At 42.8% G+C, this 15362-nt stretch overlaps 2 protein-coding genes across 3 annotated transcripts in view; both read right to left on the bottom strand.

Moving 5' to 3' along the window:
- The window catches only part of mipol1 (mirror-image polydactyly 1), a 48260-nt gene extending 37904 nt beyond the window's left edge, over positions 1–10356 (bottom strand). Inside the window, 2 exon segments of the mRNA XM_084381889.1 lie at positions 7353–7444; positions 10159–10356. Coding sequence (XP_084238015.1) covers positions 7353–7444; positions 10159–10256 — 190 coding nt within the window. The 5' untranslated portion in view covers positions 10257–10356.
- Positions 10357–10665: 309 nt separating this feature from the next.
- Positions 10666–14869, bottom strand: cUnh5orf63 (chromosome Un C5orf63 homolog). Of its 2 annotated transcripts, none has more exons than XM_084381893.1 (4): positions 14641–14869; positions 13362–13468; positions 12893–12949; positions 10666–12420 (listed from the first exon to the last, which is right to left on the bottom strand). In XM_084381893.1, the coding sequence occupies exons 2-4, from the start codon at positions 13461–13463 to the stop codon at positions 12250–12252; spliced, it is 330 nt and encodes a 109-aa protein (XP_084238019.1). In that variant the 5' UTR covers positions 13464–13468; positions 14641–14869; the 3' UTR covers positions 10666–12249. The 2 variants fall into 2 exon arrangements, with proteins under 2 accessions (XP_084238019.1, XP_084238018.1); XM_084381892.1 differs by having other exon boundaries at positions 14576–14855.
- Between the last annotated feature and the right edge of the window lie 493 nt (positions 14870–15362).

The following is a 15362-nucleotide window of genomic DNA, read 5'->3' on the forward strand; positions in this document are numbered from 1 at the left end:
TACCTGTCTCCCTCTCTGTCTTTGTACCCGTCTCTCTCTCACTGTTTACTGTCTCTCTCTCTCTCTGTGTACCTGTCTCTCTCTCTGTTTCTACCTGTCTCTCTCTCTGTGTACCTGTCTGTCAGTCTTCATTAGTCATCAGCAGCAGTAATCCTGTCATCATGTCAAGCTCTCTCAATACTTGCAGCTCATCAGCAGAACAAACAGCCTTAATATCTCATTAAGGCCTCGTTAAGGATGTTAACGGCTCCCGTTAAGCAATCCACCAATCACAGCACAGATCCTCAGGTGTAATTAAAACAGAGGCAGAAATCACGTTAAACACTCGTTAAGTCAAAAGTAAGCAGCAAAACACACAGATCATTCACACACTCACTGTAATTAACACACTGACAGAGTGTGTGTGTTTCCACTGTTTGTTCAAACACAGTGTGTGTGTGTGTGTGTGTGTGTGTGTTGAACAGAGAGACAGACAGGTGAACAAATGGAGTCGTTATGTTGACAACTCTAAACAAGCCCTGCGACTCAAACACTGCAGTGTCCTTGTTTCAAATCAGTAGATCTCAGTAGATCTCAGAAGATCTCTGCAGATCTCAGAGTAGATCTCAGAGTAGATAGTCAGGACCGATAAAGTTTATTGATAAAACCCTTTCACAATAAAAGACAGGACCAGACTAAGCTAATCCCAGTAAACACAGTGAGGTGTGAAATCCTGTTCAGAACAAAGTTCACAATGAGACGAGTTGTTCGAGTTGTGTTGCTCTGCACCGTCCTGAACACGGTCCAGTTCACACCGATGTGACTCGTGGAGGCGGTGTATCGTCTCTATAGCAACGACTCTCTGTGCATCTGTTGTTTACAGGCTGGCGATCCACCAGCTTCCTGTGGAGGTCGCCGGGGAAACAGTGATGGATCAACACTTGTTGAACTAATGTGAACGGAGTCTGATGATCACTGACTTAAGCTGCCGACTGCACTGCGAGGAGCTGATTGGCTGGTGAAACAGGTGACGTCTCATGACCATCATGATCATCAGTCGAGCTGAGCCGCTACAACTTTTCCCTGAAACGTTCTTAAACAAACAGTTTGACCTCGTCACGACTTTTTGTCCGAACTGGACTCAACGATAAATTTCACCATCAATATTGATTTTTTTCTGCATCAGTCACTCAGAACCACGGGAGGTTTCCTGTTTTTAGTTAAAAATAACTTTAAGATTTATTGATTGCCATAAAGTTTTCTGTTGACTGACTCCTGATGAAGTCATGATTGAGGTTTGAAGAACAAAGATCTTCAACAAGATGAACGACAATCAATCAGATCTTCATCAATCAGGAACAATTACATACAGATGCCTCAGAACTCCATATATGGTCATCATGGTACCTGTTTGGTATCATGATCAATAATGATTATTTCATGTTAATTGATCCACAGCTGATGGTGAAAACAGAAGAAGGCACCAAGAAGAACAAAGAGCAGAGTCACCACAGAGCAGGTGTGATCACTGATCAATGACTTCTGAACAGAACTGAACAGAAGCAAATTGAACTGTTTCCTGTTGATGAAGCTCTCATTGATTAACAGTTAATAATTAATCTGTTTCTTTATTCTTTAATATGTTTACAATCTGTGATGCTGTGATGTCACTCTGTTGGTTTAAAATCTGTTTGTGTTTCTAAGTGCTGTATTGTAGTCGACCTGGTCCAGGTCCTTGTCCTTGTCGTTGTCCTTGTCCTGGTCCAGGTCCAGGTCCAGGTCCTGGTATGTATTACAGTTATTGAATACTATTCTTTGTGAGCGTCGTCACTTTGAAACTTTTCTCATTTCCTGCCCCCCCCCCCCCATGTGGACTCAGAGCTAATTGAGCGCGGCGGCTCTTCTTATTATTCATGTACAATTACAGATGTGATAATGTGACTAAATCCTCCTAAATGACCGTTCATGCCTCGCGCTCGCTTTGAAGTCTCGTCAAAGATGGAAAAATCTGCAGAAAAAAGGGAAAATACAAAGGCCAATCAGAGGACCAATCTACATGAACCAATGAGGAGAGGAGGGGGGGAGGCAGGGGAGGGCCGTCCCCCCTCCTCTCCCGTCTTCTTCATGTAATATAAACTAAAGTCCATTAATTTTTTAAGCTGTATTTAATACATTTTGAGCAGAAAGTTTGGTGCAGAGAGTGTCGGGTGTTCCAGCTGACTGCATGAATATTAATGACGGTGTTACGATGATTAAAGAGGCTTCAGCTCAAATCCAACACAATCCGCCTGTGATCCGCCCGCCGCCGCCGCCACCGCCACACCACCGCACATGAATTTAGATACGGACATTAAGCCCCGGAGACACACACACACACACACACACACACACACACACACATCTATTAATACAGACAAACATACAGTAAATACTGATGTACAACATTCATCAGAGGCAAACTGATCAGAAAACACAAGAATCAATTAGCTGATTAATCAATTAATTCAACAGGAAACTACATGTACACAGAGTACACACACACCTGTGTTCATGTGGATGTACTTCCTGTTTGCAGCTGTCTGTCATCAACAGGTTTTTTTTCTAAATACTTTATTGACACAACAGTTGAAAACAGTTTGTTGAGGTGAGTCACACCTGAATTATTATCACTAATCACTATCATTGTTTCTTTGTTGAGGGGCAATAACTGAGTGTGAGACACGCTGCACATGAAGAGCAACATGTAAAAATGTTTCATAGAATTAAAAATATGAAACTAATTGATATGATTGATTAATGTTATCAGGATTGAACTCTGAGTCGTTTCTGATCACATGAACTCTGAATGAATGAAATCATGAGTTAATTCTGCATCAGGTTACAGCTCACACCGTTACACTGAAGGAACCGCTCACACGTTACACTGATGGAACCGCTCACACGTTACACTGAAGGAACTGCTCACACGTTACACTGAAGGAACCGCTCACACCGTTGCACTGAAGGAACCGCTCACACCGTTACACTGAAGGAACCGCTCACACGTTACACTGATGGAACCGTTCACACTGTTACACTGAAGGAATCGCTCACACCGTTACACTGAAGGAACCGCTCACACCTTTACACTGAAGGAACCGCTCACACGTTACACTGAAGGAACCGCTCACACGTTACACTGAAGGAACCGCTCACACGTTACACTGAAGGAACCGTTCACACTGTTACACTGAAGGAACCGTTCACACCGTTACACTGAAGGAACCGCTCACACCTTTACACTGAAGGAACCGCTCACACGTTACACTGAAGGAACAGCTCACACGTTACACTGATGGAACAGTTCACACCGTTTCACTGAAGGAACCGCTCGCACCTTTACACTGAAGGAACCGCTCACACGTTACACTGAAGGAACCGCTCACACGTTACACTGATGGAACCGCTCACACGTTACACTGAAGGAACCGTTCACACCGTTACACTGAAGGAACCGTTCACACCGTTACACTGAAGGAACCGCTCACACCTTTACACTGAAGGAACCGCTCACACGTTACACTGAAGGAACAGCTCACACGTTACACTGATGGAACCGCTCACACCTTTACACTGAAGGAACCGCACACACGTTACACTGAAGGAACAGCTCACACGTTACACTGATGGAACCGCTCACACTTTTACACTGAAGGAACCGCTCACACGTTACACTGAAGGAACCGCTCACACGTTACATTGAAGGAACCGCTCACACCATTTCACTGAAGGAACCGCTCACACGTTACACTGAAGGAACCGCTCACACCGCTACACTGAAGGAACCGCTCACACGTTACACTGATGGAACCGCTCACACGTTACACTGAAGGAACCGCTCACACCGTTACACTGAAGGAACCGCTCACACCATTACACTGAAGGAACCGCTCACACGTTACACTGATGAAACCACTCACACCGTTACACTGATGGAACCACTCACACGTTACACGGAAGGGACCGCTCACACGTTACACTGAAGGAACCGCTCACACATTACACTGAAGGAACCGCTCACACCGTTACACTGAAGGAACCGCTCACACCGTTACACTGAAGGAACCGCTCACATGCTACACTGATGGAACCGCTCACACCGTTACACTGAAGGAACCGCTCACACGTTACACTGAAGGAACCGCTCACACGTTACACTGATGGAACCGCTCACACGTTACACTGAAGGAACCGCTCACACGTTACACTGATGGAACCGCTCACACGTTACAGTGAAGGAACCGCTCACACGTTACACTGAAGGAACCGCTCACACCGTTACACTGAAGGAACCGCTCACACCGTTACACTGATGGAACCGCTCACACGTTACACTGAAGGAACCGCTCACACGTTACACTGAAGGAACTGCTCACACGTTACACTGAAGGAACCGCTCACACCGTTACACTGAAGGAACCGCTCACACCGTTACACTGATGGAACCGCTCACACGTTACACTGAAGGAACTGTTCACACCATTAAACTGAAGGAACCGCTCACACACACCTTCCTTAAAGGAGCTAGGCTGCTCTTTTAACACAATGTTCTTATTAATAATAATTTAATAAACAGATGATATTATTAATAATAATTTAATAAACAGATTATATTAATAATAATCATTTAATAAACAGATTATATTATTAATAATCATTTATATAGATTATTTTAAACATCAGAGTTCTGACAATAAATCAGTTAAAATTACTTTAATATCAGTGCACGAAAACACATCAGACATCATCCCTTCAGTCGTCAATATATGATCTGATCACCAATCAGCTAAAGCCTAACACACACACACACACACACACACACACACACACATTCCTTCACAGAGACATGAATAGCAGCTACTTCAGTCTGTTCAAACAAATCAGAGTCTGCAGCCCACCCTCATCTTACAATACAGAGTGTGTGTGTGTGTGTGTGTGTGTGTGTGTGTGGACCACCCACTCTGCAGATTAAACACAGTTCACACGACCGTCTCCTCCCTCTCTCTCCATATTCACTCTCAGCTTCGCTCGGCCTTTGTCTTCTTCTCCTGTCATTATATCAATCTACTGTGTGTGTGTGTGTGTGTGTGTGTGTGTGTGTGTGTGTGGCAGCTGCTCAGCGATCAGTTATTGTTGGTGTATCAATAACAGAAATGAGGAACATTAAAGGATCATTCCGGACAGAAACATGATGCGCAGGATGATGAAGAGTCTGGAGACAACAGCTAATAAACACCACATGGATCAACACACACACACACACACACACACACACACACACACACAGAGTAGATTGATCATTAGAACAGATGGGATTAATCACAGCAGACTTCAGTACGGTGGCCCTGAGAGCTCAACACACTGAAACTAAAGAAAATGTCAACATGAGCAGAATTCAGAACAGACGACGACAGGAAGTGTTTCTAGAGGACACCAAACACTGACGGACACGCTGCTGCCCACATCACACTGAATGATTTCTGATGTTTAGTGTTTGTGACAGAAATCAAGTTTATTGAACAGAAACAAAAAGTGGAGGAGAGAAACAGGAAACAGACGGCTGAACAGCAACACCACAGAAGAAGACAGACATAAATAGAGGACACATAGGGGAGCAGATCTGAGCCTGGAACATCAACTGATACTGTTTCATCTGAGAGACAGACAGACAGACAGACAGACAGGCAGGCAGGCAGGGACAGACAGAGAGACACCGACAGATGATGGATTATCACTGAGAGAGAGAGACAGACAGGGAGACAGGGAGACAGACAGACAGGCCGAGAGACAGACAGACAGAAATCTTGAGACAAGGTTTTGAGTCAGTTCCTGTCCAGACCATCAGGCCTCAGTGTCCTGACACCTGAGGCTCCTCAGGTACAGTCCCACCTGCTTCACGTAGCCCTCTGTGTGTCTCACCTGAGCTCTGCTGTTCACCTGTATGTTGTGGAGGATCAAACCACTGTTGCCGTAGTAACTAAACAAAGATGGCTGTCACTGATCTCCAGCAGGTTTCATCCTCTGAGTTAACATCAGACTGCAAACACGTCTGATGAAGCACAAAGTCAAACTCCAAATATACCAACGTCCTCCAACCTCATTTACTCAGGAGATTACTGAGGAGGAGGCGGCCATGTTGGCTCTCATCATCATCATCATCATCATCAGATTACTGTCAGAGGACAGAGAGACGATCAGTCCTGTTTAACTGAAAGAACCAAAGGAACCGTTCACACCTCGTCACTGAAGGAACCAGACGATCAGTCCTGTTCAGCTGAAAGAACCAAAGGAAACGTTCACACCTCGTCACTGAAGGAACCAGACGATCAGTCCTGTTCATCTAAAAGAACCAAAGGAACCGTTCACACCTCGTCACTGAAGGAACCAGACGATCAGTCCTGTTCAGCTGAAAGAACCAAAGGAAACGTTCACACCTCGTCACTGAAGGAACCAGACGATCAGTCCTGTTCAGCTGAAAGAACCAAAGGAAACGTTCACACCTCGTCACTGAAGGAACCAGACGATCAGTCCTGTTCAACTGAAAGAACCAAAGGAACCGTTCACACCTAGTCACTGAAGGAACCAGACGATCAGGCCTGTTCAACTAAAGAACCAAAGTAACCGTTCACACCTTGTCACTGAAGGAACCGGGTGATCAGTCCTGTTCAACTGAAAGAACCAAAGGAACCGTTCACACCTCGTCACTGAAGGAACCAGACGATCAGTCCTGTTCAACTGAAAGAACCAAAGGAACCTATCACACCTCGTCACTGAAGAACCCAGACGATCAGTCCTGTTCAGCTGAAAGAACCAAAGGAACCGTTCACACCTCGTCACTGAAGGAACCATACGATCAGTCCTGTTAAACTGAAGCCTAACCCCCAGCCAATCACATTTGATTATTTAAGATTAATTATGATGATGTACAGTCTCACACTAATAACTTTATTAAGTTATTATTAATTATTGTTGTAATAATTAATGTTGTCAGCAACAGTGGTGCTGGTGTTCCTGCACTGCTGTGACCTTTGACCTCCTCAATGTGTGTATGTTGTCTGTGGTGAGTTCAGTGTTGATGTTGAGCCGTGTGAAGGACCACAGCTCCACCTGCTGGACAGACTGAGTCATTACAGCTCCACCTGCTAGACAGACTGAGTCATTACAGCTCCTCACTGATGTTTGACTCATCACAGCAGTGAAGTATGTGAACTAAACATCAAACTATGAATCCTGAACACACCTGGGACCAGATCACACTCTGTCCTCAAACTGTCTGTTTGTAACAGTACTAGTAGCATTAACCTGCTTCCATGTGTAGTAGTAGCAGTATTTACCTGTGTACATGTCCACCAGAGAGTCCCTGAGCTCCTTGCTGGGCATCCATGTTGACAGACCAGTCTCCAGTGGACTCTCTGAGCTGGTTCGTCTGGAAACACAAACCACATTTTCACATCAGAAACAGTGACTCAGATCAGAGGAAGTGACTGATCCTGGGTCAGATCTATTGACTCTGACATGTTAGAGCAGCAGAATATCAGACTACACAACACACACACACACACACACACACACACACACACACACAGGTTAAACACGTTCAGTTTCCAGTCAGACCAGTAAACTGACCGACTCTCCTGCTGGAGTTCAGCAGTCTGAGTCAGACTGAGCTCAGTACCTCTGATCACATGATCTCCTGCACCTGACTGCCAGTTTAATCTGTACCACCCTGGGACATGTTACCCAGAATTCCTCTGTGCTCGTCACAGCCTCAAATGATGATCCAGGTCACACTCATAACATCTGATCAATAATCAGTTTTATCTTCAATTTCTCACATATGCTGTGTTATTATTATTAGTGTTAAATGTGACGTCATCAACAAACCATTCAGTAAAACAGTCAGTATGGAATCACAGCAGAAAACCATTTACAGAGATCTGTACTGTACTGTCTGACTTGTTGTTCAGATTACAGATTATATGTCTGAACTGTCTGACTTGTTGTTCAGATTACAGATTATATGTCTGAACTGTCTGACTTGTTCAGATCACAGACTATAATTCTGAAGCTGTTTTAGACAGTACTGAGGACCAGTTGTAGTACAGGAGCGACAAACGCCAGATTGTGCACAGACACCCACACTTTGAAGTACTGAGATATCCGACACGTAGCACTGGACCCAGCACACAGGTGAGACAGGTAAGGTTGGGAAATCGTGATAAATATCAAAATGAGAGGTCGTTTTGTGTTTTTTTCAGCACCCCATGCATTCCTGCAACCACAAAACAACACTACCTTTATTCAAATTAACAGCATTATCTGTGTTTTTCACGCAGTATATAGCCTAGGCTAACGTTACCACCTACTACTGCGTTAGCAACTACTCGATGCTAACGTTAGCCCTATGCTTAACCTCTAGCTTTGACAATTCACCACTTAAAAGATGTCAGAAACATTGTATGTTGTTACAAAACGACCTCTCATTTTGATATTTATCACGATTTCCCAACCTTACTTTTCTCACCTGTGTGCTGGGTCCAGCAGGTGAGCCAGCAGAACCGGACGCCATTGCCAGCGGACACTGCGAGGCATTCACAGTGTTACGTGGAAATCGGATATCTCATTACTTCAAAGTGTGGGTGTCTGTGCACAATCTGGCGTGATTTTGTCGCTCCTGTACTACAACTGGTCCTCAGTACTGTCTAAAACAGCTTCCACATCTCACATGTAAACAGCCTCGGAAATTAAAACAGTTTTAGCCGTGCAGGACATTCGTGCATGGTGTGCAAATGTAAGTTTGTCACTGACAGCAGTTTTTTCACTGCCAGTCATGTGGCGTAGCCGAATCGTTTTAGATCCTACGTTCCCTGAAGGCAACATGACCAGATTGGAATCTTGTTCAGATTACAGATTATAGTTCTGAACTGTCTCACTAGTTCAGATTACAGATTATAATTCTGACCTGCCTGACTTGTTCAGATTACAGATTATAGTTCTGAACTGTCTCACTAGTTCAGATTACAGATTATATTTCTGAACTGTCTGATTTGTTCAGATTACAGATTATATTTCTGAACTGTCTCACTAGTTCAGATTACAGATTATATTTCTGAACTGTCTGACTTGTTCAGATTACAGATTATATTTCTGAACTGTCTCACTAGTTCAGATTACAGATTATAATTCTGACCTGCCTGACTTGTTCAGATTACAGATTATAGTTCTGAACTGTCTCACTAGTTCAGATTACAGATTATAATTCTGACCTGCCTGACTTGTTCAGATTACAGATTATATTTCTGAACTGTCTGACTTGTTCAGATTATATATTATAGTCCTGAACTGTCTCACTAGTTCAGATTACAGATTATAGTTCTGAACTGTCTCACAAATTCAGATTACAGATTATATTTCTTAACTGTCTGACTTGTTCAGATCACAGATTATATTTCTGACCTGTCTGACTTGTTCAGATTACAGATTATAGTTCTGAACTGTCTGACTAGTTCAGATTACAGATAATAATTCTGAATTGTCTCACTTGTTCAGATTACAGATTATAGTTCTGAACTGTCTCACTTGTTCAGATTACAGATTATAGTTCTGAACTGTCTGACTAGTTCAGATTACAGATAATAATTCTGAACCGTCTCACTTGTTCAGATTACAGATTATAGTTCTGAACTGTCTCACTAGTTCAGATTACAGATTATATTTCTGAACTGTCTGACTTGTTCAGATTATATATTATAGTCCTGAACTGTCTCACTAGTTCAGATTACAGATTATAGTTCTGAACTGTCTCACAAATTCAGATTACAGATTATATTTCTGAACTGTCTGACTTGTTCAGATCACAGATTATATTTCTGACCTGTCTGACTTGTTCAGATTACAGATTATAGTTCTGAACTGTCTGACTAGTTCAGATTACAGATAATAATTCTGAATTGTCTCACTTGTTCAGATTACAGATTATAGTTCTGAACTGTCTCACTTGTTCAGATTACAGATTATAGTTCTGAACTGTCTGACTAGTTCAGATTACAGATAATAATTCTGAACTGTCTCACTTGTTCAGATTACAGATTATAGTTCTGAACCGTCTCACTTGTTCAGATTACAGATTATAGTTCTGACCTGTCTGACTTGTTGCTCAGTTGCTCTTGCAGGTTGCTGATCTTCTTCTTTGCTCTCTGCAGAGCAAACTGAACATCTTCAGCTCTGCTCGACGCCATCAACACACACTGTCACAGAAAAAACACGCCTGGCCATCTCCATGACAATCAGCACACTCTCCAGGTCACACAAACGGAGGAGGGCTGTGATTGGCTGACAGCCAGAGACTCTGAACTATCAGCAGTTGAAATATTGATGAGCTCACGGCATCAGGTGGCTCAGGTGAGTCAGGGTGCTGATCCTTTCTGTTAAAGACTCAATAAAGACAAGCTGTGTAATGTTTACAGTCTCATCGTATTGATTGATTATTGTCAGTATCTTTTTATTGTGAATTTGATGCAACATGTTTCAAACACGTAACGACTGATTAATATTTAGATCAATTCTCCAGCTTTGACATCACACTGAGGGTGTGTTCTGATTGGTTGTCTATAATAACCCCAGAAGAAGACACAGTGAAGATACATATCGATTATTTCAGTAGATTTATTATTGATCATTTTACAAACAGTCCTCTCCAAAACTATTAGAACAACGAGGCCAATTCCTTTATTTTGTCTGAACACTGAAAACATTTGGGTTCGACACCAAAAGATGAATATGAGACAAGAGATCATCTCCAGGTGTTTACATCTGGATCTGTTACACAACTTAGAAGAAGTATCATCTGTAACAGAACACCAAACGTTTAGGTGAGCGAACGTTCAGGAACAGATCAGACTGAATAATACTTCATATTCAGTTGCAGATTCTTTGCTTCAATAACTGCATCAAGCCTTCGACCCGCTGACATCACCAGACCTTTACATTCTTCTTGTGAGATGCTTTTCCAGGTTTTCACCGCAGCCTCTTTCAGCTGTTGTTTGTTTCGGGGGGTTTCCCCCTTCAGTCTCCTCTTCAGCAGGTCAATAAGTCTGGAGACTGACTTCAGTCTAAAACCATCCTCTTCTCTCCCCTGATGAACTCCCTGGTTGTTTTGAGTTTTGGGTCGTTGTCTTTCTGCATGATGAAGGATCTCCTGATCAGTTTGGTTCCATCTCTCTTTAAATTGGCAGACAAAATGTTTCTGTAACTTCGGAGTTCATTTTGCTGCTGCCATCATGTGTTACACCATCACTGAAGATCAATGAGCCCGGCCCAGAAGAAGCCATGCAGCCAAAGCCATGATATTACCTCCACCGTGTTTCCCAGATTAGCTTGTGTGTTTGGGATCATGAGCAGATCTTTATTTTTCACACATCAGACTTTCCATCACTTTGGTGAAGCCATAAAACTTTGTCCCAGAACTTTTGAGCCTCGTCTCTGTAGTTTTGGGCAAATTTCAATCTGGCCTGTCTCTTCTTTCGAATGAGTGGTTTGTATCTTCTGGTGTAGCCTCTGTACTTTTGTTTCTGAAGTCGTCTGTGATCAGCGGATTGTGATACCTTCACTCCTGCCCTCTGCAGGTTGTTGGTGATGTCACTGACAGTTGTTTTAGGGTCTTTTCTTTGCAGCTCTCACAATGTTTTGTCATCAACTGCTGATGTTTTCCTTTGTCTACCAGTTCGACATATGTTGCTTCTTCTTCAGGACAGTCCACATGGTTGTACTGGCGATGGCCAATGTTTTTGCAATAGCTCTGATTGATTTTCCATCTTCTCTCCCATAGACAGCTCTCTGGTCTTCATGTTGGTTACACCTTTTTAACTATAAATGCAGTCTGCAAAGGCAAAACCCAAAGCTGAAACAGAGTAGACATTCAGCGCCATTTATTGTTTGAATAATCAATGTGATAGGACACACCTGGGCAGCCAAAAACACCTGTCAGTCACATGTTCCAATCATTTCACTCATTTGAAAATTAGGTGGGTTCAAACAAAAGGTGCTATCTCTTAAGTTTTTTAACAGATCTAGATGTAAACACCTGGAAATGGAAGCTGACACTCATCTCTTCTCTCATATTCATCTTTTGGTGTCGAACCCAAATGTTTTCAGTGTTCAGACAAAATAAAGGAATTGGCCTCGTTGTTCCAATAGTTATGGAGTAAACTGTAAGTCTGATAATAAATGTTGTCATGTCTTCGGTGCCTCTGTGTCCTGCAGCAATTTGTCCAACAAGACGACGTCCACGCGATGTTTCATAACAAACTGCCCATTCAGATGGAAGACAGGTATGTCCCACCTGTACCTGTCGAACCACACTCTGTTCTCTGGGACAGTGATGTCCACCTGCCGCAAGACAAACTGTAGACAGACAGACAGGTCAGAGACAGAGACAGGAGCGTAGACAGACAGACACCCTGATCAAACCTGGTGAGTAATCTGATTATAGTGTTCAGCTCTCAGTCTGTCTGAGTGACCACTTGTGATGTGATGTCACTTCCTGCTCTATATGAAACAAACCCGTCCATCACTGGGACAAACAGACACCATGTTTCTACACAAAGACAGAAAGTTCATGTAGAACATCAATGCTCCAACGATTTAGAATTTGTCAGGAACAGAGTTTCACAAAGGTTATACAGTTTGTTTTAACTCATCAACTCTTAAAATCACTAAATTTTTTAAGGGAGTCTGGTAATGTTGTGGTTACTAGTTCAATGGTTGGATCAGTTGAACAGACAGTGTTCACAAACAGCTGCTGCTGACATCAGCAGGTTAACAAACATGTCATTTACATCACAGTGAAATGAAGAAGTTTTATTGTTCATCTCACCCTGTGTCTGAACGGCTCCAGCACTTCTTTAGCTTCATCACACAGAGGACATGGATCCTACAGACACATTTTACTGTTATTACACAGATTATACATGGATGAAACATGAACAGCAGCTTCTGTTTATTTACTTTATTCAAACACAGAAAATTTTAATGTAATCGCTGGAAAATTCAAATACAGAACACAACATTCAGAATCACATTTTACTAACTGAGGTGAGTGTGTTAACCAAGAAGAAAAGAAAATAAACTGAACAAACATCATCACTCCCTTCTGACTTCAAAATAAAAGCATCTATAATTGTCACCCCTATGATTTTTAACAATGAGCACAGCAGTGAAGGATTGTTAGTTAGCAGATTTCTCATCAACACTAACTGTAAATGAAAACACTAACAGATGATGATGAAGAAGAAGATGATGGTGAGTCAGACAGTGTGAAGACAGACACCAGGTGTTATTGTTACCTTAGTAAAGAGAGTGAGAGTGGGTAAAGTGTTGGTAGAAAACAGTCGGAGGAGCTGCACAGCTGCAGGTGGACTCAGAGGAAGAGTCTTCAGGAAAAACATTTCATCTGAGAACAAACACACAAACAAACTGTTACTGACCTCCAGATCATCCACAGGGCTGCCAGCCGACCAATCACAGAGCAGGAGGGAGGACAACGATGAAATAAGAGCTGCTATGAGGGTACATCTAAATGTCCTTCATTATATCCTTGTTTCCTTCACTTGTGACCTTTCCTCGCCTCTCAGTCTCTTCACTGAGGACGGTACGGAGGAAATCCACAAGCACCTTGTTTACAGAAATACGTTATCTGTTCTCTGAAGCTACGGCAGTTACTGAGGACGACGACAGAGACGGGTCACAGCCAGAGCACAACCAGAGTACAGCCTGGTCACAACCAGAGTAATTTCTTTATGTTTAAGAGCTGAATGAGGTGTTTTCATTGTGACATTAGTTTTCAACAGGAAACTGCTTTAATGTGAAAGGGTGTCTGTCATGGCAGCCATCAGACCCTGTCAGTGACACGTTACCTTCCTGTCATCACGACGATCACGCCCCCTTTAGGGTGAAATTGAAAAATTGAGCAAATTGCAGAAACTAGCTGTGTCACATCTAAAAGCTGCCGTGTGTCAAACAATGAAACAACAGCTTATTATTTCTTTAGTGGACTCGGTTTCATCCTGTCTGTGGACGACAGGATGAAACAGTAGAAACAGTTGACACGTCTGTGACAAACATTTAATGAATCACTGAGTGAATGACGTGTGTTCTGATTGTGTTTGTAGATGGACGTGAATCAGAAAAGACTATTAGTGATGATGTAACTACAGTTTTTACTGTGAAAACACACGATGCTCCCATAAAACAGCTGTTTTTAGAATGGAGTTTGGTTTGACAGTCTGTCCTCAAGCTGAAGGTGTTTTAATAATTCAAATAAACTGAGCTAAGACATGAAAAACATGACTAGACATCACTGTTCATGACTCAGTACACACATTAAGATACATACACATTCAAATACACACACACACACACACAGACACACACAATTAAAATATATACACACACATTAAAATACACACACACACACACACACACACACACACACAGTTAGTCATTAATTAGTTTAAAATCACACAGTTAGCCTGTGAGCTAAAGTTAGCCAACGTTTTACCTGCACAGTTTCGGTCGCCTCTCCAGTCACCGGCTCGATGGACCCGAACCCGCTGGTAAACTCACCGAGTCCTGTCGAACAGTCCCGGTTCTGTCCCGTAGAGAAACCCGCTGAAATCTTCTCGTTTCGGAGTTTAAATTAAAGTTTCTGTGAAAGTTTGGAGCTCAAGAGAGAATTAACGCTGCTTCTGCTTCTTCTTCGTCTGCTTCTTCTTCTTCTGCGCTGGCGGACTTCAGACCAGAGTTAAAGCTGCACGCCGCCACCTGCTGTCCCGTCAGTGTGTAACATCGTGACTTAAACCAGTTCAGCTATGAAATGCTCGGATGAGTCTGTGATGTCTCTGACAGACCTGCTTCAGTCCACACGTGATCTGACAGATTCATCACGTGCTGTGTCCTCATCTTAAACTAAATAACATCTTCATTACATTACGTGTCTGACTTCAGCTCAGCAGCAGGTAGATGCTCGTTTCTTCAACATGTTGATCAACAGTGATGTATGAACTATCACAGTGTTTTCTTCCCTTTTAATCGTTTCCTCTCTGAACTGTGTTCTTTCATGTCCCAGAGGCATTTCGTCATCATTACCATATAGATATGTTGGGTTTTAGTGTTTCTTCGATGTCATGATCTTTCCTTCTTGTTTAGGTTCCTTGCCTGGGACCAGGTTCACTTCTGAACCAACCCCCTTGCTGTTTGTTTTTCACCAATCAGTGACAAACACTGAAGTCCATCAACAACACATAGCTCAGGTTCAGATCCAGCAGCTGTTCCTCCTGATCGCCTCC

The sequence above is a fragment of the Pagrus pagrus genome, assembly GCF_965226575.1.
Source record: "Pagrus pagrus genome assembly, chromosome: 18".
NCBI lineage: Eukaryota > Metazoa > Chordata > Actinopteri > Spariformes > Sparidae > Pagrus > Pagrus pagrus.

Bases quoted from the DNA above. Each gene is read 5' to 3' on its own strand.
- cUnh5orf63 (XM_084381893.1), bottom strand. From the start codon at position 13,463: ATGTTTTTCCTGAAGACTCTTCCTCTGAGTCCACCTGCAGCTGTGCAG. The intron at 12,950-13,361 runs GTAACAATAACA...ATGTGTCTGTAG, and splicing joins CTCTCACTCTCTTTACTAAG to GATCCATGTCCTCTGTGTGA. The intron at 12,421-12,892 runs GTGAGATGAACA...GTCTGTCTACAG, and splicing joins TGGAGCCGTTCAGACACAGG to TTTGTCTTGCGGCAGGTGGA.